General features: G+C 38.9%; 3 protein-coding genes across 4 annotated transcripts in view; 1 reads left to right on the top strand and 2 right to left on the bottom strand.

Annotated features, from left to right (window-relative positions):
* LOC111868738 (protein suppressor of white apricot) overlaps positions 1–16,494 on the bottom strand; it is a 31,116-nt gene extending 14,622 nt beyond the window's left edge. The window contains exons 1-7 of one of the 2 annotated variants that reach the window (XM_023859671.2): positions 15,904–16,494; positions 11,886–12,061; positions 11,004–11,200; positions 9,660–9,879; positions 7,921–7,994; positions 3,226–3,545; positions 787–950 (exon numbers count right to left, since the gene is read on the bottom strand). In XM_023859671.2, the coding sequence (XP_023715439.1) occupies positions 787–950; positions 3,226–3,545; positions 7,921–7,994; positions 9,660–9,879; positions 11,004–11,200; positions 11,886–12,061; positions 15,904–16,091 (1,339 nt within the window). In that variant the 5' untranslated portion in view covers positions 16,092–16,494. The remainder of the gene's footprint in view (positions 1–786; positions 951–3,225; positions 3,546–7,920; positions 7,995–9,659; positions 9,880–11,003; positions 11,201–11,885; positions 12,062–15,903) is intronic. The other variant, XM_023859672.2, reaches the window with a different exon arrangement.
* Positions 16,495–16,808: 314 nt separating this feature from the next.
* Positions 16,809–21,172, top strand: LOC111868740 (protein Red). Its single transcript, XM_023859675.2, has one exon. It carries the CDS (start codon positions 17,046–17,048, stop codon positions 18,636–18,638), a length of 1,593 nt encoding a protein of 530 aa, XP_023715443.1. The 5' UTR covers positions 16,809–17,045; the 3' UTR covers positions 18,639–21,172.
* The window catches only part of LOC111868739 (protein I'm not dead yet), a 59,117-nt gene continuing 54,094 nt past the window's right edge, over positions 19,181–24,203 (bottom strand). Inside the window, exon 13 of the mRNA XM_023859674.2 lies at positions 19,181–22,435. Within this exon, the coding sequence (XP_023715442.1) occupies positions 22,286–22,435 (150 nt within the window). The 3' untranslated portion in view covers positions 19,181–22,285. The remainder of the gene's footprint in view (positions 22,436–24,203) is intronic.

The following is a 24,203-nucleotide window of genomic DNA, read 5'->3' as shown; positions in this document are numbered from 1 at the left end:
TGCAGAGGGGAACTTCAAAAAACAGTTGCACCAGTGCATAGAGAACGGTGGCCACCACCTTCAAGATATTTTGTTTAAAACTACATGATTTAAAACTTTAAAGTATGTTCTTTCATTAGCTAAACATAAATTTTGTCTATCAGTAATAATTTTTATTTTATTCGGCTTCAAAAAAAGGAATTTTCTGCACCCCACCCTGTATATTATCAGTTCAGACAAACACAACACAAACACATATGCCTGCTGAAATTGTAAGATAGAGATATGACGTCTGTGGTCAGGTAACCAGGCATTGATGGTTATGGTCAAAGGGAAGGAAGCATACAAACTACAAAAAAAAGTGGCCATAAGTGGCATCCCCATACAAATTGCTGCTGGCACACATATTGCAGAAGTTTCTGCTAAGAGAGGGTGCTGCTTTACAATCAAGACGAACACTGGAATCTCAAGTCACTTTTTAGCTCTCATGTTTGGTTGGTAATTTGCAGCTCGAAGCATTAGTCACTGTCTGCTATGATCTGCTACATTTTACTTTAAACCTATATTGGAAATTGTCTTTCTTCTGGATGAGACAGAGTGGCAAATGTTCTTACTTTGAAAGTATATACTCAAATGATAAAGTACAAGCTGCAGTGTTTTCACACCAAACCAATGCATCTGCACATATTTCATGAAGGCTGAACTGCTCAAAGTTCTTGTTCAGCAAAATCAGTAGAGGTATCAGTGTTAGCAGTCTTATACTGTGACAAATCTGCTGGTACAATAATATGTATACTTCCTTTATACCTTTGCTTCTCACAATAGCTTCAAAATCTCTGCCATTCTTGGCAACATAGCTGGCCATCTTGTCTATAATGAGCTGCATGTCTGGTGGAGGGTGAGTGAACATTTCAGGAGAAACTGATCTTGAACTGCTATGGCCTCCACTATACACAGAATCTACTTGTTTCCTGAAATTACAACATAGAACTGTAAACAAGCCTTGAATGAATAAAGTAACATATCAGTAGCCAGTTCCTGTTATATTCTAAAATTAATTTCCTTATTCTGATATAAAATATTTGACAAAGTAAAATCTTCATGATATATTCACTGCTTGCATCATGTGTTAAGATGGCAACCTACTAAACGTGTTGAGATATTATGTAGGATGAGGTTTTCACAGTGGTGACTATGAAGAATCCCGTCTTCTGGGATTTGGCTGTGTTGATCTTGTGTGAACTGATGCTTCAGAGGAACTTATTGCCTACATCTTCAGCATAGAAAAATCTGAGAGCGAGGTACCAATGTGATCATGTTGCTAGCAGGAGCCACCAGTCAAAAACACCCAGCTATATAAGAACAGAGGAGGGGACGGAGAGTGGGCCCCAAGGGAAACCGCTAAAGAGAGAAGTTTTCAAGCAGAATGGTTACAATGACCGGCAGATCCAGAGAGTCCTAAACTGTCATCCAAATATCAGTCAGCCTGATGATAATCCAGATGCCTTCCTACCTTATGTAGGGACTATATTCAAGCGAATTAGCAGAGTTCTGTCCTGACACAACATGAAGTCAGTGGGCCTGCTTCCCAAGAAAGTACCTAGTTTCCTCCGGTCAGTCAAAAATAACTTAGGAACAAGGACACCAGGTGTATACAGAATCCCCTGTGTATGCAGCAAGGTCTGCAATGGGCAGACCGGCTGTTCCATGGATACCAGGTTGAAGGAGTATCAGTGGCATATCCATCTACAACATCCAGACAAGTCAGCCGTGGCTGAACACAGCATCAACTTGGGACACCACATTCAATTTCACAATACCTCCATCCTCGCCACTAAAATCAGATACATGGATTGCATCATTAGGGAGGCCAATAAGATTGAGTTCCAACCCAACAATATGAACAGAGAGGTTGGTTTTTTAAGCCATGTAATCCTACCATCTGCTCTCTCAAGAAACCTCCTGAACATGACGCCAGATCTACAAGGCTACACAGGTCAATATACGCTCAGCAGCTCTAGCCCCAAGGCTACTAGGTCAATGCTCACTCAGCAACCCTGACTTTTTCCCCACCGTCCACAACTTTCCTCTGCTACCTGTCTGCCTGGCCTTCCTACCTGATCTTGACTGACCCTACCCCTCTCATTTCCCATGTGGCCCATTCTCCCTCCCTCCTTTCTTATATAGCTGGGTGTTTTTGACTGATGGCTCAGTCTACTAGCCACCTGCTCACACTGGTTCCTAGCTCATGGATTTTTCTACTCTGAAGATGGAGATACATTCCTCCAAAATGTCATTCACACAAGATCTAAATGATGTCACATCCCAGAAGATGGCATTCTTCGTGTTAAGATACTGTCATGATCTTAGCATGAATATAGACAGGTTTTGTATTGGTGACCAGATTAACTGGATTCTTTGATACAGCATGTGACTACACTTTACAGTTCACTACTACACACACACATTAGTGTCCTCAACCACGTCTCCACCGTCGTTGCTCAGTTGCAGCTTCCAATGTCAGACGCTCTCTTCTTCTAGGTTCCCGAACTGTCCCCAGACTTTGCTACCAGCTTATAACAGAAATAGCTCATGACTGACTGAATCACTCACTCACAAAAAGCTAATTGGCCCTGCTTATAAGACCTCAGCAAGGAACTGTGTAGAATATGTTTCCTCCATTAGTGCTGTACTCTCGTGTTGCCACGGAAACATGCTGTGTGTCTAGTGGCAGCTGTGTCATAGATATATTGGATAAACATTCATCCATATGATTCCTGTACAAAGAACTCTATGAAATGAAGTATTATGTGACTAACAATGTAGCACTAGCATAAGATGATAGGCATGCAATATTATATTTCAAAGGAACATATTTATTTCATGACTGTATATTGTGAGGTCTGAAACATACTTTCATTTATTTTTGTTCTGATAAATTTCTGTTTATATTCTGAATTTCCTGTACAGACATCTCACTTAAGCAGACATATCAAGAAATAATATATTTTTAAGATTATGGTCTTGTGGGATATAATACTGTGAAGTTTATTACACCTATCTATGAAACTATAAAGCGTAACATCACGGATGACTGCAATCTTGATAGCACCACGAAAACCTAAAATCTCAATATATTCTGCCTCTCAGTATGGAAACTCTCTCTCTCTTAGGGTCAGTGTTAAAATACATATCTCGAGCAATTCTATTAGTGGCTACATCATATCCACTATATATCAAGCTTACCCATACACATCTTCATCTGAAGAGTCTCCATTGTGTGATGTTTTCCTCACACTAATATGCTGATATGTAGTGGAAGTTGGTGCTGTCACTTCTTTGGAAACAGGATCGTGTCTGTAGAGAACCGGCGATGCCTGGATAATGTGACTAGGTGCCGCCTGCTGATACTGCATCGGCAGAATGGGATCAGATGTTCCAGGAACAGGAGGCTGTTGCAGTGGGTTCACAGAGAATGATGCCTGCCTGTTCTTGATTTTGTTAACTAGCATGGAGTATGCACAGTCAGCTGATGGCTTGTAGTTAATGCTTGGAATTGATGGAGCCTGCAGAAAAAAAAAGTTTAATGCAAATAAATATCAAAAGTCACACCAAGTGATACATATGAAGTATCGTAACAATAGCAGGGACTAAATGGAAGTACGAGGATTTGCATTATGACAATCATTTTCTCTAACCACAGTCATCCTAACAACTCCCAAATAATGTTAAGATGTCTTACAAACTGCATGTTATTATGTTAAGCTAGTCTGTGCATTCAAGTCTGCAGTCTAGGGTACAACTGTAACTTTATTCTAAGTATAAACATTTGCATTATAAGATATGCAAACGCATTCATATTATGAAAATTATATGAAAATGCATTTAAAATTCTGGCTTGCCTAGAAAAGTTCAAGAAGTCCAAAACGTTTTTCTCACAATCTCATGAAAAGAACAGAAAAACTGACAGAACTGACCCAATTTTCTCTCTTCTTCTCACATATCTTTTGCTCATTAAGGCATGTCAACCATTTCCTTACAGAAATGCAACACAATTTAAACTTCACAAATTGCATGATTATATTTAAAATATAAAATTTTATATAAGGGCTGTTACATCAATTGGTCATGCACTTCTAAATGGTTGTCACTGGCAGGGCAAAAATTCTGAACTCATTGGATACACAGACGGAAGTAACGAGAAATGAAGTTTGCATAGATTTGCTGTTGCAATTGTCATTATTGTAGCCTTCTTTCCCAGTCTTCCTACCATGAATATTGTCTACAGCTGAATGACAATCTCCTTGAGTAACATTACTGTCTGCAGAAAATGGTGATGTGTCCTTGTAAAGTATATATGTAAGGCATGATACTGGGGGTTTGCTCAATAAAGTTACATCAATCACTTGTACTCGCTACGTGGATGAAGATACACTTAATTCTTCTGCAGTCTGTCGAAGACGATGATCACCAACACTCGGCATCTTCTCTTCTATGGTCATCAGTTAAAAGTGCTCTTTATGTGTATTTAAATAAAAGTGTTTCATAAGGGTAAAGTATAATACAAATTGTACCTTATGAGACTGCTTATCTCATTTACCAAGTTCATATAAAAAATAAACAAAAAAATGATGATGAAGAGTCCTATCATCTGGAATGTAACACCAGGTAACCTGGTATCAGTCCACCAACATTTCAGGGTGACACATGTCTCCAATTCCAGGGTAAAAGAATAAACAGCAAGAAGCAGGCAGGAAGCAGAGCAAACCATATTCAGAAAAACAGAATGTGATATAGATAAAACAATGAACTCAAAATGTTCAGAAGAAACCAATAGGACAATGGAGAAGAGTAACACAGTGGCCCTGAAGAGATGCACCTTTGCTGCTTCAAGAAATGGGAACGAGAGAGGATATAAATGTGCGAAAGAATAATGAGGGAAGTCATGTATGTGGGTTCTGAGTTCACAAGTGTCTGGCCTAAGTAGAGCAAAAAGCAGAAGGGAAGCTGGGAAGGAAGAAGGAAGCAGTTGCTGTGGAAAAGCAGCAAGGAAAGCTCAAGTTTCAAGGGTGCCCTAATAAGAGCAGCGTCCAGGCATCAAGGTCCAGTGGAGAACCCCATCTTGAGAATTCTATGAAGAAGGCTTCCTACTTCTTTCATGAAGATGTGAGGTTTCCATGACTTGCTTAGGCAGAAGCCATCCTCCCTGTTCAGACTACTGGGAAGGAATCCAATCTCAATTCTCTCTCCGGCAATGTGGTCCATGTATCTAGGTTTGGTGAAGAGGATGGTGTTATGGAGCTGGATGTAGGGTCCCAAGTTGATGCTGTGCACCACCACAGTTGACTTGTCTGGATGATCCAGCCAGATAGGCCCAAAATGCACTTTCACTATGGTGTCAAGCAACTGGCCTGTATGTCCAATGTAGTCCTGACTGTGCTCACAAAGGATATTGTATACCCCAAGTATCTTCAAGTCTAGGTCATTCTTGACTAGCTGAAAAAAGTTGAAAATTTCCTGAGAGCCCAATTGACTTCATGTCATGCAAGGACAGCGACCTACTAATGCAGCTGATATCAGCCTAAGTCAAGATCATCACTGGGCACAGCAACGCACACTGGACAACTGGGTGCCCTATGACTATATCAGGTGCTTTAGCCCTTCTGTCTTGAATGTGATTTTTAGAAATTCCAGTTCATCATACAGGCTGTCCTGTCATACAGACTCTGGCTCATGCACCAAGATGGAAAGTACAGCATGCTTGTCAGATGGGTGGCAGTGGGAACCACAAGATGGAAAGTACAGCATGCTTGTCAGATGGGTGACAGTGGGAACCACAAGATGGAAAGTACAGCATGCTTATCAGATGGGTGACAGTGGGAACCAGAGTTAAGGCAGAGGTAGGTGTTAGTGGTTTCATGGCATACCTTATGTCCAACCATCAGGTCTCCTATAAACACCTGTGCATAGAAATTAAGACTGCAGAGTTCTTCAAATAATGTGGGGAACTGCCCACATGAGACCTGAGCAAACCTGACACATGCTTGGATGGGCAGTAGGCCCCAATAGTGCTCACATTGGGGATTAATGGAACCCCTTCCTTGTAGATTTTTGGAAGCCCACACCCTGTTGCTGAACTTGTGGGCAAACATCCTCAGAAAGTGGGGCCTTCTTAAAACTACAGTTTTGTGCTCCACAAACTCAATATTCTTAATCAACTTCCAACATGCATAGACTTCCAAAAGGGCAACAATTATTTCATTATAGTCGATGGTGACAAGGACCACTATTACACTGATATCAGTCAGACAATGTCCACCAAATCAGTTCACAATGGAGATGGAAAGAGACTGTCACCTTCCTTCCCTGGACATAAACATTTACAAGAGGCCTGATTGATCTCTGTGTCATAAGGCATGCCATAAACACAGTAACAACAACCTCTCCTTCAACTCTGGTTCCCACCACAAACCACTCAAAAACATTGCATTAGTAACCACCTTTGTGTACAGGGTGAGCAATCTGCACAACTAGCAGAGCCTGCATGATGAACTGGAATTTCTCTAAGTCTTGTACCAGCAATACAGCTACAGTATACATCAGATTCATAGGCCCTCAATCTGCCAATGTTGCTCTGCCCAACAAAGATCCTGACTTTGTTGCTTTCCTGTCCTACACTGGGCGAACCTTCAAACACATTAGCAGGTAGGTGTCCTCTCAAAGAAAATAGGAAGCCTCCTTCACAGAAATCTCACGAAGGGGCTTCTCCACTGGGCCTGTATGCCTGGACACATTGCCTCTTAGAAAGCACTCACCAAACATAATCTTTCTTTGTTGCATTTTCCTTCTTCCTTCCTCGTTTTCCCTTCAGATTCTTCCTCTCCTTAATGCCAGTCATCTGCTTGTGTATAAGCCACTAACCTGACTTCTCCCCTGCCCTCCCTCATTTCTCCATCTACTATATATGCTTATGACTTTTCTCCTTCTGAATCCAATTTCTTCACATAAATGACCATCCTCACAGCCAGAGAGTTACTCTTCTCTTATATCCTACTGGTTCATTCTAAGCCTCATGGAGAATAGGTCTGCTATTATTGGTTGATTACTTCTGCATGTGGGTTCCTTCTGCCTGCCATCTGCTTCTTGCTGGGCTTACTCTTTGACCCTAAGATGGAGGCAATAAGTTCCTCCAAAACACTGGTGGACATCTACTGGACTACACAGGGTTACATCCCAGAAGAATGTACTCTTCATAGTCACCACTGAGAGAACCTCAAATTTAACAAAAATTAATGATGTCCATTTTACCACAAGATAACAGATTTAGAACTTCCATCCAAACTGAAACTGTAAACCAGTCCTGGAAATAGAAATAGGCGTTTGATTATCATCACAAATCAAAACATGGTCAACCAACACATACACACACATACACAATATGTACAATGAGTACAATATTATAGTTCAAAATAAATCGGTGAACAGACATGGAAAGAGCTTCAAACACATGTTAAATGGTTCTTTCAGAACGTAACTGTGTCCACCAGGATAGGGTAGTGCATAGTGAAGAAAATAACCACTTATATAAAAAATACAGAAATTTATTCCCTGAGAGACTGATCTTGAACATTGGACAATTTTGATAATATATAAACATTTTCAAAGGCAGTGGAATGTATTTTCATGTTGAGCATATGTAAGACTTTGGATTACTCCTTTTACACAGGTCACCACATATGGCATAATTAAATTTCGATTTCAGAGTAAGTGAATAATAAAACAGTTTCTAATCACTGGTTACAAAAAGCTTTGTAAAGAATTAAGACTGAACAACAATAACATATATTGCACCACACAAAGCAGAATAAATATAATTATTAAAATTCTATAGAGTTTATATCACAGTTTGGATGCGAAGAATGTCCCAGGAGGATAACCTACCAATTCAACACGTGAACTTCCAGGGGCCAAGCTAGGATGCAAGTAGTGGTCATCATTTCCATCATCTTGATCACCTGGAAAATACCGATTAAAAATGTACAATAAATTAAACTGGAGAGTAATATTAATGGAAGATAAAGAAATTGGCTACTTACATCTATAAGAAACAAACGATACTGAAATATCTTGCTACATTTTCTTGGGACTGGATAAGAAAAGTTGTTCTTGGCAGGAAACAAATACAGTAAACATAATTTTAAATACATAATCCAGAAATTGCCAATCACAGTAGCTGAGCAGTCTAAGGCATGTACTGTTTTCACTCGGTCAGAAGCCGGGATTGTGGGTTCGAATCTGACACAAGGGATGGATGTTGATGTGTGTATGCATTTATTCTGTTTGTGTTGTCCTGTGTTTCGGTAGAGGATTTGCAACAAGCTGATCACCCATCAAAGGAATCCTACCATCTGTAAAAATGATCAATGAAACTGAGAAAGCAGCCCTATCCTACAAAGTAGGAAATGGAAGAAAAAATCCAGACATAACAAACTCTAGATTAAGACGGTTTGAATAATGCAAGTTTCATCATGAAGAATATCTGCTCAGTATTGCAGTTTTAACTTAAGAGTAACCAATCCGCTTTCTATAAAATTCTTTCACTTCCATGCAAAGGCTAATAAGACACTTATAGTCAATAATTGTATAATTTTGTTGTGTGTTTCGCTGCATAATTTCTGCCATCATAGATCTCCATTAACAGAAAGCTGTCATATGCAGCATGATCTTCATCAGTTTTACCATACGGAAAAACTGACGCAAAGACATTGCACATACTTTCTCGTACACAACTGACCCTCACTACATTACCTTGGAAATCATCTCTATTGCTTTTTGGCAGACCACCACTGGTTACTGAATATACAAGTTTTGACATGTAATTTTCGAGAAAACTGACATTTGAAGTTTGGACCCATAGCGGGTGTACTGTTATTTCCCTGAAGAAACCATCTATGCAGTTTCATTTCCAGCAATGGTCTCCACAGACTACAGACTTTCAATCAAAATTAATACAGCTGTTTCCGAGAAAATTGTCATTTTATGTTTTGGAACTCGTCTGAGGGGCCTTTATTTTTCAGCCTAGACTGTTCAGATTCACCAAGTAAAAACCTACAATGGATAATCTCTTAAACACTCAATATGAATGAACTCCATCCAGCTGCTCAGGCGCCACTGGGGGGCAATTTCACGTATACATACATATATACATAAGGTATGCCCAAAAAGCACTTTTCCTTTGGGGGTGGGGTAAAAATTGTGTAAATATAGCAAAATTTCAAAACTGCGTTTTATAATAACACATACTACACAAGTATGTAAAAAATTGGTGTTAAATGGCACATCACTGTTAGTTGCTGAATACCAAACAATGATATTCCTTAAACTGGTAAAGCTGGTTTCGAGAAAACTGACATTTCACATTTAGGAGCGAACTATGTGTACCATTACTTTTCTGGATGACCCACCCACAGTTTTAATTGGGGATAAGGACTCCATTCAATACTGTAATTTAATCATAACCGTCTGGCCATTTTTAAGAAAACTGCCATTTTGTGTTTTGGGGCCCACTGCAGGGGCATCTACATTTGAAGCTGAGACATTCAGACTCACCAGGCAGTAGTGTTATAATGTGGCCAGTGTGGAAACTAACTGATCACACTATGCAAAAAGCATGTACAAACCTTCTTTATCCTGTTCCTGCGTCTTTGGTCGGTAACGTCCAGTTTTTATTGCCATGAGAAGATGACGATAGTATGGATGAAGTGGTGAATCAAAGGAAAGAAACTGAAATTGTGGATTGTTTGCTTGCTTCATTTTCAACAAGATCTCCATCTGAGCTCCTTGCTGGCTGATGAACAGTGCAGTCTTCTCAATAATTGCATTCAGTTTAACAGAGTCAGGCTGCAAACAAGGACAAACTCCTGATACTTTAACTTCTCAGCAAAATGAAGCATCCTACCTCATCTCATAAATGTATACACACACAATACCATTGTTAAGTGAGAGGTTGTACTGACAGTACAACCATCTCCATGTGTCAGGCATCTCTGATAATTTACAGCTGATGGACTTCATTAAACTTGGTGTGAATATGATGCCACTAGAGGTAACTGCACTTTTTAATTCCCTACTGCCAATAATGGGGGGGGGGGACGCGGTAGCGTAGTTGGTTGACACACTATGCTACAAGCCGGGAGGTTCCGGGATTGAATCCAAATGAGGTGGATTTTTTCAATTTACCTAATCCTTCTAGCCGCACTATGGCCCTGGGGTCGACTCAGCCCTCTTAACAGAAATGAGTACCAGCAATATTCTGGGAGGTAAAGGGCAGCTGGCGCATAAGGCTGACAACCTTACCTCCATCTAAGAGCCGATTGTCTAGAAAATATGGGAACCTCAACATCTCACAACCCTATGGGCCTCCATGGCCTGTTACAGGGATACCTTTATTTTTACTTTTTACTGTCAATAACGCCTACAGAGAAGTTAGAGGACTCATGAAATGGGAGTGACACTAACAATACAACTAGCACACTATTACAAGATACAGAAATTTTATGTAGTAAGAGATGCAATTCTTGTTAATACAATTTTTCTATACTGGTCATGAAAAATCTACACTTATTTTTCCATCTGATGAACACTAACAAACCATTTCAAGTAGACATGTGACATGTGACAAGTAGACATATTAAAAACTTGCATACAAGTTCCATATGAAATATTCTTCATGCTAACAAAGACAAATATAACAAGGAGACAAAATTTTCAGACTACATCACAATTTTAACACAGCTAGAATTTGTACTAACAGGATTATGAACAAAAATAATTAGATTGTGTAACTAGTACCTTACAATTCTTCCTACCTCACCATATGGATTTAAAGATCTGAAGAACAGTAAGCATCATAAATTATACACAGAGCTTTCAGATTCAATTTAAAATATGGCCAATGCCTTCCCACAAAAAAAGTTGTAACTTCAGTTTGGGAAAGCCCCTTGTATATCAAATGTGGTTCATACCAGTGTCATGTTAATGGGTATATCCAATTCTGGAGGGGCTATGAAAGGTTCATCTCCTCCTTCCACTTCCTCCTCTGCTGGTTCTCCCCCTACTTTTTCTACATGTTTTCCTGAGCCCTGATCTTCATCATAATTGAACGCAACTTCACCGTATGACTTCGAGCCCAATGCTTTATGCAGTCTCTTCAGTTCTTCTTCTGCAGAAAAATTAAATGATATATATTATACACTACTTATACAGAAAACTGCTGTTAGTAGGCAACATCTTCATACAAAACTAGAGTAATAAAAATAGATGGTTGCTCTTTGGTTTTTTACTTCCAAAAGCAGAACCTGTATGAAGCCAAACTTGAAGTCTGTGAAGAATGCCTTCTTCTTGGATGTGGAACAGTGTAGATCTTGTGTGAACCGACATTTCAGAGGAATGTATCACCTCCATCTTCAGGGTAGAAAAATCCATGAGCAAGGAACCAACATGAGCTACAGCCACCTGCTCATGGATTTTTCTACCCTGAAGATGCTGGCAATATATTCCTCCGAAATGTCGGTTCACATAAGATTTACACAACACCACATCCCAGAAGATGGCATTCTTCATAGTCACTGCTGTGAAAACATCAAGTCTTACATTTAGGTCTGTGACCTTACACTCTGCTGTAATACATCTTTTTCAGACTATCACTGTTCTGCTTGGTAGACACAACCACTTGTTCAAATGCTCAGCTGAAATTTACTGGCGTCCACATGCAAAGATAACATTTATGGACTTACATAAGGAGAGTCGATGCTTAACAGACCTACAAAAACAAGAGCACATGCTAAAAAAGTATATTTTCAGCAAGAAAAGAGAAAACTCTATAACCAATTTTAATATTATCCTACCTTGATATAAAGCCTCTTCTTCCTCATTATGATATAAAGCCCGATACCGTTCCTCATCACAAAGTTGCTCTACACGGCGTTCAGCATCAGAAAGACCAACCCATCGATTTGCATCATGACCTCCTGGCTGTGCCTCATACTGCTTTAAGTCATATAATGCCCCACGTCCATCATATCTGCATGAAAAACCATCCAGCCAATCAGCAAGCAACATCTAAGCATTCTCCTTACACAAAACATTCAACTTATGAGACAAGCTATGATGAAACCTTTGAAGACATTGAATGGCTTGCTGAAAATAAAAATCAATGAAAAACAGATTCATTATTACGGCCTACTCTGCTTTGCTTAACACACATATGCAACTAATGCCTTATATGCTTTAATGTAAAACAGTAACAAATCCACAATTCAAAAATATTTCCATCACACTACTGACACCATATACTATTCTATGATATCAAAAGATTACTACAAAGCTTTCCTGAACCCTAATTCATAACACTGTACTTGTACCTCATCTGGCAACGTAAATTTTGTAAATTTTGCCGAGAAATAAAATAAATGTCACTGCATCCTCAAAATCAGAAGGGGTAAATTATTATCATACACAATAATTGTTCCTGATTAAGAACCCTTTTTAAAAATAAAAAAAAAATAAGTACAAATTGCCGAAGCACATTAAAAACATTGGGACAAATTTTTTTGTGCCATTTAATGTAAAACTCTTAATTTGGTATGGTGAAAATTCTTAAATAATATTAAACTTCTGTTATGGTAATTTCTTTGTAGAATACTACATAATACAGATGATCCACATAGTGTACATGAACCTTTCAGTTAGGTAACGATAATTAAACAACCATTATAATATTCAGTATAAAGATACACCACAAAAAGTCTGTCTTTACTTTTTTTGTTTGTGTTATGTGTATTACAGTCACACAGATTATGATTAAAAAAAATTGTGGTTACACCTGGCAATGTTACAGAAATGGGAATCCATACTAATGGGTATTATGCACTGAAGTGTTGAGATGTGATTTCCGGGGTTTCAACATCGTGTAGTGTGGCACCAGACAACACAGTGCCATAACCCAGAAAATAATCTGAATCTTCACTCCTGTGAAGGCTTCCAAGTCTCATTCCAAGATGATGATTGAGATATCTATAATTATTAATTTAGAACGTCTACTAATATGTCTAGTTAGATGGGAACATTTAATGGATAATATATAACACAATTTCTTTCAGAAACTTCAAGTTACCAGAGCTGGAGGCAGTACTTAATGTACAATTAAATGTCATGTTACTGTTTCTTAAACACAAAAGGCATTTTTGCAGCATAACACTCATCATATTTACATAATAATGGCTACACCAGACTTTACTGATTATTGTACTCGGCGTTAACTCACCACATTGACAGAACTATAACTATGAATATATAATCACTTCGGTTTAATTTTTTAAACATCACAATTTATTCCAATTCAATTCTGGGGAATAGGACATACAAAATTCATGGAAGGCAAGATTGTACTCTCCTTCAATCTTACCACTAAAGGGAAATGCCCTAGTGTCCAGCTGGCTTTCCATTCTCACCTTCATGGCAAACTTGCGAAGGTGGTCAACATCTTAGCCACCACGGTGATACCCATGGCACAGGCCAGGGGGACACAAGCTATAGCAAAAATCTCACGAAAGCTGTCCATCCTGTGGAAATCTTAAAACATGTTAATTCAAGAAATCAATTTAAAACCAATCTAAGACATAAAATACATCATTTACACATATGCTTATGTTGAGTATTTTCGCCAAGTTCCTATTCTACCAGGATTTTAAAATAAACACTGACTGTATATCTGAACATACATAACCCTATCATACCTAACATTCATCTGTGAACCATGAAGTGTGTAAAAGAATCTGAGATGGTACGAAGCTTGCTTTAAAAATATCTTTTACCAATAGGTGGAAAATATAGCTTTTATGGGGAACAGATAAATCAGCCAGAACAGAGAACGAAGTTCTCAACATGTCAGAACCCCGAATATTTTCACATTATGTTTCTTCATGTAGCAAGAAACCTCTTTCAGAGGTCTCTCTCAATAATGTCAGTTGAAAGGTCTCTTTTGGCTGCTCAGTACAGGTGCAGCCAGTTGCTTCAGTCATACAGTGTAAATCAGCAGAAGACTCATAAATGTTGCTAAAAACAGATCATAGGTTCTTTAGGCCAATGAAAATATGGCATTTAACAACAAATTCTGAAATAAATAAGAATTTGCAAAAACTTTTTCTAGCAAGTTTCAAGTTAAATATTAAATTAAGCAAATTAAAAATAATGAATATTGCTCCCTACTATCTTCCATAACTTATCTTAGTTACTATACCTAGTTTAGTACTCTTCGCATGTTAAAAATTATGGTCAAACTTGCTATCTAACATTCAGTTTGGTAAATACAGTAGGCTCTCTATTAGTCACACACAGATTAGCTGCAGTGCAAATGCATGCATGCACATACACATACGAAGGGGGACCCAAAAATAACCGGAAACGACCTGTTGCGCGCGCAAGCTTTGTAGTTACGAGTTGTGTTGCTAGGTGGTGTTAGCTGGGGGTCTCCCGCGACTGTTAGTGAGCTGGTGTCAGTCTGAGTTAAGTGGTTTGTCTGTGGTGCTCTGTTGTGTGCGTTCCTGTTTCAACCCTTTGGCGATTAGTGAGATGGCCGACCAGAAGGAACAAAGAGTGTGCGTGAAATTTTGCTTTCTGTTAGGGAAAACTGCACTTCACTCTTCAAGTCACGGCAAACATTCACGCGGTTTTCTCTTTGGTCATCTCCGAGCAAGCGAGGAACAAATTTTGGAGACACCCGTCTCATGTGCAAACCTTCGGTTAAAATTCGCTGGACCGTGCTCCATGAGATGTTCGTTTCCTCAGAAAGTTGGTCAATGGTCTTTCGACAATCTTCATCAATTTCACGCACACTCTTTGTTCCTTCTGGTCGGCCATCTCACTAATCGCCAAAGGGTTGAAACAGGAATGCACACAACAGGGCACCACAGACAAACCACTTAACTCAGACTGACGCCAGCTCACTAACAGTCGCGGGAGACTGCCAGCTAACACCACCTAGCAGCACAACTCGTAACTACAAAGCATGCGCGCGCAACAGGTCGTTTCCAGTTATTTTTGGGTCTCCCCTCGTACACAAAACTGATTTTCAAATATGCTTCAAATCACATTTACTGCTATTTGAAACATTTAACTTAGCACTAGCTATGTTCACTAGACAAAAACCACTTCCAGAGAGGAAAATTGCATATAACTACACTACAGCTATTATATATTTCCTATTGCAGCATTACGAAGTGGCGCTGGGGCAGGTTTTCTCCGAGTACTTCAGTTTCCCCTGCCAATCTCCATTCCACCAATTGCTCCACAATCACCCTCACCTCTCAGCTGGGGCTGGTACAACGGGTAAGAAGTGGCCGCAGTACAAGGGACTTAGTCCCACCCTACTAGCAATTAGAAAAAAATTAATTAAAAAAAGTCTGCCAATCATTAAATGAACATTAATAATGACCACTTTCTTCTCAATCCGTTTGTAAACCAACAAAAACATACCAAACGACTATTTTAACATTATGCATGTAATCACACTAACAGTGAGAAAAATCATGAAAGGTTTTATTTCGGGTAATTTTTCACTATGCAGGATCCAAACAAACTTCAACTGAAGGCCTCACAGGGATAAGCTGAAACTTCATACGCTGCTTGGTCACTTAAAAATCCTTACTTAAACACGTGCTCATTGTTAACAATATATTGTCAAATTACATTACAATCCGCATAAGAAACGCGCTGAACATGATCAGTGCACGCATATACTTACGGACAAAAATGCCGTAACGATTCTATATACATATAAATAATAAATTGCAAATTACAATCTAAAAGTGCCCGTATGCAAATCAAGAAAAGAAATAATTACAAGATACACAAAATCACACAGACCTGTCAATTTTCAATGATTCATCACCCATCCATGGAATCAAATGCTTTCCCTGATCGATGAAAATTGCCTTTTCATCGTCACGAAAAAGTTTGCAGGAATATCCGAACACCAGAAGTTCATCTTCATCTTCCTTTTTGCGAAGGATTCCAGAGTCATTACTCAACCAAACCTGCCTACAAGCAGCCATTTTAATTTGTCCTGAGATTTGCACAATGCAAGTTTCCTTGCCTAGCAACGTTCATTTACTGCTATGGTTACATAGCGTAGACCTATGGGGCCTAAGTTTACAAGAGCCTGATCTTTGCATTGAACACAATGTTAATGTTTGCGTTTTTAATCTTTCTTCTTGTTTGGTGTTACTCGTTCCACCCTTCCACACCTCTAGTTTATCGACGTCTTCCTCAGACAGGTCCGACAGGTCCTTGGCTATTTGGCTATGAAGTTTATCAGGGAAATTAATATTCCCTGTGAATGTTATTGGCATACATCTACGGCACGGATCCCTGGTCTATAGGGTCTATAGTCACACGCACTCACGCTCATTTTAACCCTCCCCTTCACACCGGGGACCGAAAAAAAACCACACACACAAACACATGTTATGTTGGTAACTCTCAAATACTGAAATATAATGTTAGAGTTGGCAACATCGTAGTAAACAATTTAAGAATTAGGTTATTTCTTGTTACCTAAATGATGTTTACTGTTATGTGTAACTACAGTTACGTGTGTAACAACAGTATCTTTATATTGTTATGTGTTACTATGGTTATAAGCTTGTATGTGTATATAGGCGTACTTCTGTATCAAATTTCAGTGTCTTAATAAAGCAGGAGTAGAGTGAACACTGATTCTCACTTATCATTCGATCCACGTGGAAGCAACAAAAAAACAACACACACACACAATCTCTCTCTCTCTCCATTTACTAAACCGACAACCGTTAAGGTAACCGAATGTAAGGAAATTTCACTACTGAGGAGGGAAGAAAGATATAGGAGGGAAAAAGCGATTTATTAAAGTGTCTATCCTGTGTACTTGTGTAATATACGTAGTGCAATGATGATGGTGATCGGCCGTGTGTAAATATTGGGGAATATATTGAGTTTCTACATTAACTGAGTAAAAGGAAATATTAATCATGCCTGAGAACGAATACAGTGCAAGTGGAAGTACAGGTGATACGAGGGAAGAGCCTCCTGACAGGTCCCAACGACTAACAAATGACGATTTCAGGAGGTTATTAATGACGCCTAGGTCTTCAGTACCTTCTTCGCTACCTTCATCATTAGCGCCAGCTAGAGATGCCGTCACTGCTACTGCAGATGCAGAAGGTGATGATAGAGCTGAAAGACGGCGTAAAAAGAAAAGTTTTTATGCCAAGTTGAAGAAACAAGAAGATGACAAAATGGCAGAACTTGCAAAGAAATACCGTGATCGAGCAGGTGAGAGGCGAGATGGGGCCAACCCAGATTATCAAGCAGAAGATCCGCTTTCTACTGCAAGTGGCTACCGTGCAGTGGCACCAGATTTGAAATCTGGTTTGGATGCAGCAGAAAGGCGTCGCCAAATGATTCAAGAATCAAAGTTCTTGGGAGGTGACATGGAGCATACCCACTTGGTGAAAGGCTTAGATTATGCGTTGTTGCAGAAAGTTCGCAGTGAAATCCAAGCAAAAGAACAGGAGCAGGAAGAGGAAATGGAAAAGCTTGTAAAAACAAAAAAGGAAAAAAAGGACGATGAAGAAGAAATGCAATTCAAAACTAAGTTGGGACGGAATGTCTATAGAGCGCTTTTCAAGTTCAGAGCATCTGAAAAAAATGAGCTGTTTGCACCAGGCAGAATGGCATATGTGATAGATCTAGAAGATGAACTGGCAGAGAGTGACATCCCAACAACTTTGATTAGGAGTCGTGCTGATGTACCAAGTCTTGAGGCTACAGCCACCCTCACTACAAATGATATAGTCATCAACAAATTGGCTCAAATTCTGTCATATCTACGGCAAGGAGGTCGACACAGCAAAAAGTCAAGGAAGAAGGATAAAGGTAGAGGAGCTGGTGATAATAAGGGTGAGAGCAAAGGTGTGGTGGATGAAAGCATATATGGTGAGATTGGAGACTATATACCTTCACTGTCCAGACGGGAAGCTGGCAGTGGTGGAGACAAAGAACGAGAGAAACGACGGACTCCATACTTTGAGAAGCCTGCAGAGGAGGCAGCTGCTTGGGCTGCTGCTGAGGGGAAATCCAAGCCAGAACCACGTGCTACCTCAAAGTTGGAACAAGCTGACAAAATTCCAACAGTACCAAAAAGAGAAATGGGACAGAACCAAAGTCGTGCACAGCAGTTGTTGACAAGATTGGCAGCCGAACCAGAAGGATATGCTGAATGTTATCCAGGTCTTGAAGAAATGCAGGATGCTATTGATGATTCTGATGATGAAGTAGACTATACCAAAATGGACCTTGGTAATAAGAAGGGGCCAATTGGAAGATGGGACTTTGACACCCAGGAAGAATACAGTGATTACATGAATAACAAAGAGGCCTTACCAAAGGCTGCATTTCAGTATGGGGTCAAAATGGCTGATGGACGACGTACAAGGAAATACCACAAGGAGAAAAATGAAAAGGCAGAACTTGATAGGGAGTGGCAGAAGATTCAGAATATCATACAGAAGCGCAAGATTCCAGCACCAGCAGAATCAGAATTTAAGAAACCTAAATATTAAAGGGGATCTGTCATTGCTGTTTGGCTCAGAACAAGATTTGACTGAAAGTCTTCCCTTAATGATTGGAATTTATTATTTCAGTTCAATTTTGGACACACAGTAATTGTACCTATTTTAGCATAAAATGTATGATTTCATTGTTCCAAATATTTCCCATCAGATATATTCTGTTTTTACATCTATTTGAATGTTATGCGAAGTGTGAAATATAACATTACATGTCTCTTATCAGCAGAATGAAACATACAGTTAATTAATAAACTGGCTGAGGAAAATTAACTTTGTTGAAGAAGTTCATTTTGATACATTACTGTGAAGGCATACAGAAGTTACTAGTATAATTCAAGAGTTGGCAAACAATTAAGAAATTGTAAACATTCCAAAATTCTTGCTGGTGCTGAAAGACCTTCCAAGGGCACAAAGGTGATTGCTGGCATATGATTGACTATCCCTGCTGTAAGTGGATGCCAGGATAGCAGCTTCAGAATGGCTATGATTGCCTGCTCCTAAATCTTTATCTACTTCTAGGTATGCTATCTTCGTAGGTCATTTGATGCTACTAGCCTCTGAAATTGAAACACTATTTAACTGGATAACTTAGGAACAAGAATTCTTACTGTGTGGAAGGAGACCAAGACACAGATGGGAAGGCAATATAAAAATATATATTAGTGAAATAGGTTTTGAAGATGTGAATTGACTCTGGGTACATTTGTTTTGTTAGTGATGTGCATGGTATAAGCAGTTGGTTCCTGGATTGTTTGCAGTTTTACGACTGTTGCTGGGACAGAGCTCTGCTAGGTGGAGGAAGAGTAGATCGTGCTGCCATTTTCCATTCACCGTGTGAAGTGAGGTTGTGTATTGTGCCTGTTGGGATTTGCATTTTATCCAAAGTTTTGTTTCAGACTAGGCAAAACTGCCAAAGAAACCTACATGTTAAAACTTGCTTTTGGAGAGGAAACCATAAGTAGAAAAACATTTGATGGATTTTCAAAGTTCAGAAGTTGAATAATATCAGCTAACAATGCTGAGCAATTGGGATGTCCACCCATCCACGAAGAAAATGGATGAAAATATTTTACAAACCAGGGAACTTGCTCATGAAAACAGGCATTTCATAGTGATTTGACTACTGTTGTGGGACCTTCAGAGACCCACAGCTTACTAGATAACTCCCTCCCCCCACTGAAATTGATACTGAGGACAAGGAGATATATCTCAATTGAATAAAATCTGCAGGCTGCACTTGGCCAGTTTTAAACTTAGGACTTCAGCAAATGCTTACAACAGTGGCACAGTCACTAGACTTTCTTCATCTAGTTTCAAGGAAATTACTACCCACTAACAAAGGGAAGGCAAGGCAATTATGAGTGCCCACCAGCATGAACAGTGCAAGTTGAAAACAATGGCATAATTTTCTGTTGCCTCTTACCATTTCTGTTTATACCTTTGCAGCTCACTATGCTCTTACATGAATGATAAAAAGAGTGGTCAAGGCAAGCATTTGTATCCATCACTTGCCTCACCTTCTCTTTGCTGGAAGATATTACTTTGTACAGGACAGCATGAAATAGAAGGTAAATGCAGTTACTGGAGTGGGGGGGCAGTCCAGTAATTATTAGGTCACATACTTTGTGGGTGCACAGTGAAGGGAATTTCTTGGATATTAACTGCTAAAGAAAAATCTGCTATTAGAGTGTGTCCTGGTTACTGGGATTAAAAAAACATAACACATTAGAGTAGTTGTGCTGTATTAGTTTTGTATTTGAATTGGTGAATGCCATTTTCATATTGAAGGAACTTCACTTTGTTACTGTTCAGTTTCTAATGGTGGCATAATTGTTGGGAACCTCGAGTCTAATGCTTCCTAATCATAGAAATACTCTCTTTTCACCTAATTTGTATTTGAATTCTTAATTTAAAATTATTAGTTTATGTTAATTTCATATTGTATAGTGGACCAGTTGGCAATATAACACGTTTGTCTTGCACCTAGAAATTGTATGGTATTCTGTAATTATCAAGACAGCCAGATTTATAATTAGATTCACTTCTGCCATGATTATAGTTTGGAGCAGAACATGATGCACTTTGCCCATTTCGCTGTTAGTAACTGTCAGCCTTCTGCTAAAGTATTTTTCCAGCACTAATTGAATAGTCAAAATTTTGGAAATGTTACTATTCACCTTACCAGCTAGTACACTCCAGATGCATCCTATGGATGGCTGAAGGATATGTACCTGATGTATGTGTTTTAAAGTTCCAGTGTTACCACAAGCATAGCTTTATGTAAATACCTTTCCTGTGGAAAAATTGGTTAATAGCCTGAGTTGTGTAGCTTTTTGATCAATCTTTCTTGCTTCAGTAGAAATGGGTGTTATAGGCAGATTCTCCACTATACTATTAATGAGGTGCACTTCGACAGTAAACATATTTTTGTGACAGAATATTGAGAAATAATTATTTTATGTGTTTGTACATTGTAGTGTAGATTCTATAGATACCAGCACAAAAATAAATCATATGAGTTTGTATTTTCTTTGTACTGTGTCCTATTCTATATAGAATACCATGATATCACAAATTTGCATCAAAGACTTGATGCCATGAGTTGCTAGTTACTACGAGTATGTCTACATCACTGAATTCTGTGGTGTGTTACTGTTGTAAACACTTCCAAATAGTGGGTCTGTAGGTACAACATGCTGACATATTCCTCTTCCATTAGATTCCACAGCATGTCCATTTCATTCTTGACAAAACATGCTTGCTTACACATTTGCTGACAGGACAGTGTATCATAACTTTCAGTTATTCCAAATGATACCACACAAAATATGAAACATGCAAAATACTGCACTACAGTGGTTAGTGGTGCACTTGTTTCAAGAAAAGACTATAAACTTCTGTTACCCTCTTATTATAGTAATGCAGTAAGTATAAAGAAAACATGAATGTCAATAAATACTATACATATGCCAATTTTAGCAACCTGCATAAATAAAATGGCACTGAAATAATTTCTGTATACCAGTATCTTGCTGTCTGATAGAAGACAATCCAAAAATTCAAAACTTTTTAGCAAATTACATATCCATAAGAGTATTCTGTATGGAAATCATATCTCTGCCTAGAAATGTGAGAGCTACAATAATGAAGTCAGTAAAGTTATTTGTTTACATGTTGGATGGCTTGGGTTTGATTTCCAGTAGGAATACTGCAATTTTAACCTGTATCACCATATCTAAAATGACTTGAACCTCTAAGGAATATCAGGGGTAAAGCCGCTGGAGGACTGAAGCCACTCATTCACCTTCATGTGGTGCACAAGTTAAGTATAATACATGTGAAGTATTACCTCCACATCACAGTGCATCTTCATGGTATGGTTCTCAGGCAGAGGAAAAAAGTGGTGGTTTGTGAATCATATTACCCTTGTAAGAAGGATGTCAGGATGAATATTAAGCAGCAGGCCTGGATAGTTTTGATGGATAATGAGAGTGTGTCCACAGTACTTAAGGATCAGGGTGATGGACATGCATAAGGTGTTATATAATAAGATGCAAGACTCCACAACATAATACTACAAGTGTTTCTAAAAATACAGCTTAAAATCAGTGATAATACAAGTGAACTTAATAACTTAATTATTGTTCTTTACAGGCTAAAAGTGTCACATTATTCACAAAATGATGCTCTTCATATTTGTCTAAGTCGTATACATATGAGCCATAAGTGAGGAAGACAATACACAGAATGACGATGCAGATTACATTCATTCCAATGCCGGCTTTCATCTACAAGCAAGCAAAAGAAGCATATTAAGAGAAGAAAAAGAATACTGTGGTTATAAAATGAATGTAACCATGGTTGTAACATACATGGAACCCCGGTTAACTAGCTGATTTTTATGGTTTTTCTGAGCTACTGCATTAATTAAATAGAGCATGAATACGCTCTCCACATACCCGCTGTCTCATTTTTTGCTACTTAATTTCACCATTTTAAACAGCATCAAGTGAATTAATACAAAAATAAAGTCACAAAAATTATAAAATATTTGGGACATTCTATATAAATCCTTACGGTGCTAAACAAAGGAGGGCAGCATGGGTGGGGACATGTTGCAGTAACAGGGATATAAGAATACATACAAAATTGTATTTGGAAAACCTGCAACACCTAGATGTATAAGGGGATAATATTAAAATGGATCTTAAGGAAATACAGTGTGGACTAAATTTGTCTTGCTTAGTCCAGGGCTCAGTGGCTCTTTTGGAAACAGTAATGATTATTTGTGTTCCACAAAAGGCAAGGAATTCCTTGTCACAGCTTCCCAAGAACTTTTCTCCATGGAGTCAGCTACATAAAATCCAGGAGTGGCCCAGAAATTCCAGGGTTATTGTCACCCAAGGACAACCTGTGAGGGCTATGCTGAAAGTAATGAGCAGCATCAGTTTATATATGTTTTATGACCATAATGAGGATAGAGGTTATGCAGCTTATAGTTGCATCTGTCTTCTGTAATCTGAGATAAATTCCAGAACATGCACACCAATACCCATCCATAACCCCCACAACAAAATGGGTGTAAAAGCTGTATTGTTTCACAGACATGCTATGATTGAATTCCTTGTAAAGGAGAACAAATATGCTGCAAACATCTTTGATCCACTTCATCAGTCTATGGAGATCCCTGTATGAGTGCCAGCAATGTGAAGTGTTGGGTGAATTACTTCAAAGATGACAGAGACATGACCGATCTGTGTTGCAGTGATCGACCAAGACCCATCATCATGGAATGTAACAAGCAGAAAATTGATGCCCTCATCACAGATCACAAAAGGGCAATGGTTGAGGAAATTGTAGAGCTGTGTGGCATTGGACACAGTGTTGTGCAGAAGATGAAAAAGACTTTGGGATACCAGAAAGTGTTCTATGATTGGGTTCCCTAACTGCTGATGGATGAACACAAAAGACATGCATGGATATGTCATCGCAGTTACTTCACTGATAGGCTATGAAGAGTGGTGACTTCCTAGTGAAAATCTTGACTGGTAATGAAAGCTGGTTCCACCATTTTAACTTTAAACAAAATGACAGTGCATGGAATGGTATCATGTTGAATTTGCAAACAAGAAGAAGGCCAGAACCATACTCTCAGCTGGAAAAATAATGAGAATAGTTTTTTTGGGATACTCAGGCATGCATACTGATTCGTTTCCTGCTCAGAAAGGAGACTGTCAATGTACGTAGGTAAGTCAATAATTATCCGCAATGTAGCTATAACTTTTATTTAAATACAAATAGAAAACTTACATTAACATCATTTTTCAACATAGTCCCCTTGCTTTTCAACANGCATGCACCGCTTCCTTCACTTCTTGGTCCGAGGTGAATCGACGGCCCCTTAATGCCTCTTTGAGTGGACCAAACAAGTGGTAGTCAGAAGGGGCGAGATCAGGACTATACGGAGGATGAGCCATTACATCAAACTTGAGTTTCCAGAGGGTTTCAGCAGTGTGGGCAGCAGTATGTGGATGGGCATTGTCATGCAACAACACG

This window comes from Cryptotermes secundus, unplaced genomic scaffold, assembly GCF_002891405.2.
Source record: "Cryptotermes secundus unplaced genomic scaffold, Csec_1.0 scaffold13, whole genome shotgun sequence".
NCBI lineage: Eukaryota > Metazoa > Arthropoda > Insecta > Blattodea > Kalotermitidae > Cryptotermes > Cryptotermes secundus.
This window is presented reverse-complemented; position numbering and strand designations above follow the sequence as displayed.

Bases quoted from the DNA above. Each gene is read 5' to 3' on its own strand.
- LOC111868740 (XM_023859675.2), top strand. From the start codon at position 17,046: ATGCCTGAGAACGAATACAGTGCAAGTGGAAGTACAGGTGATACGAGG.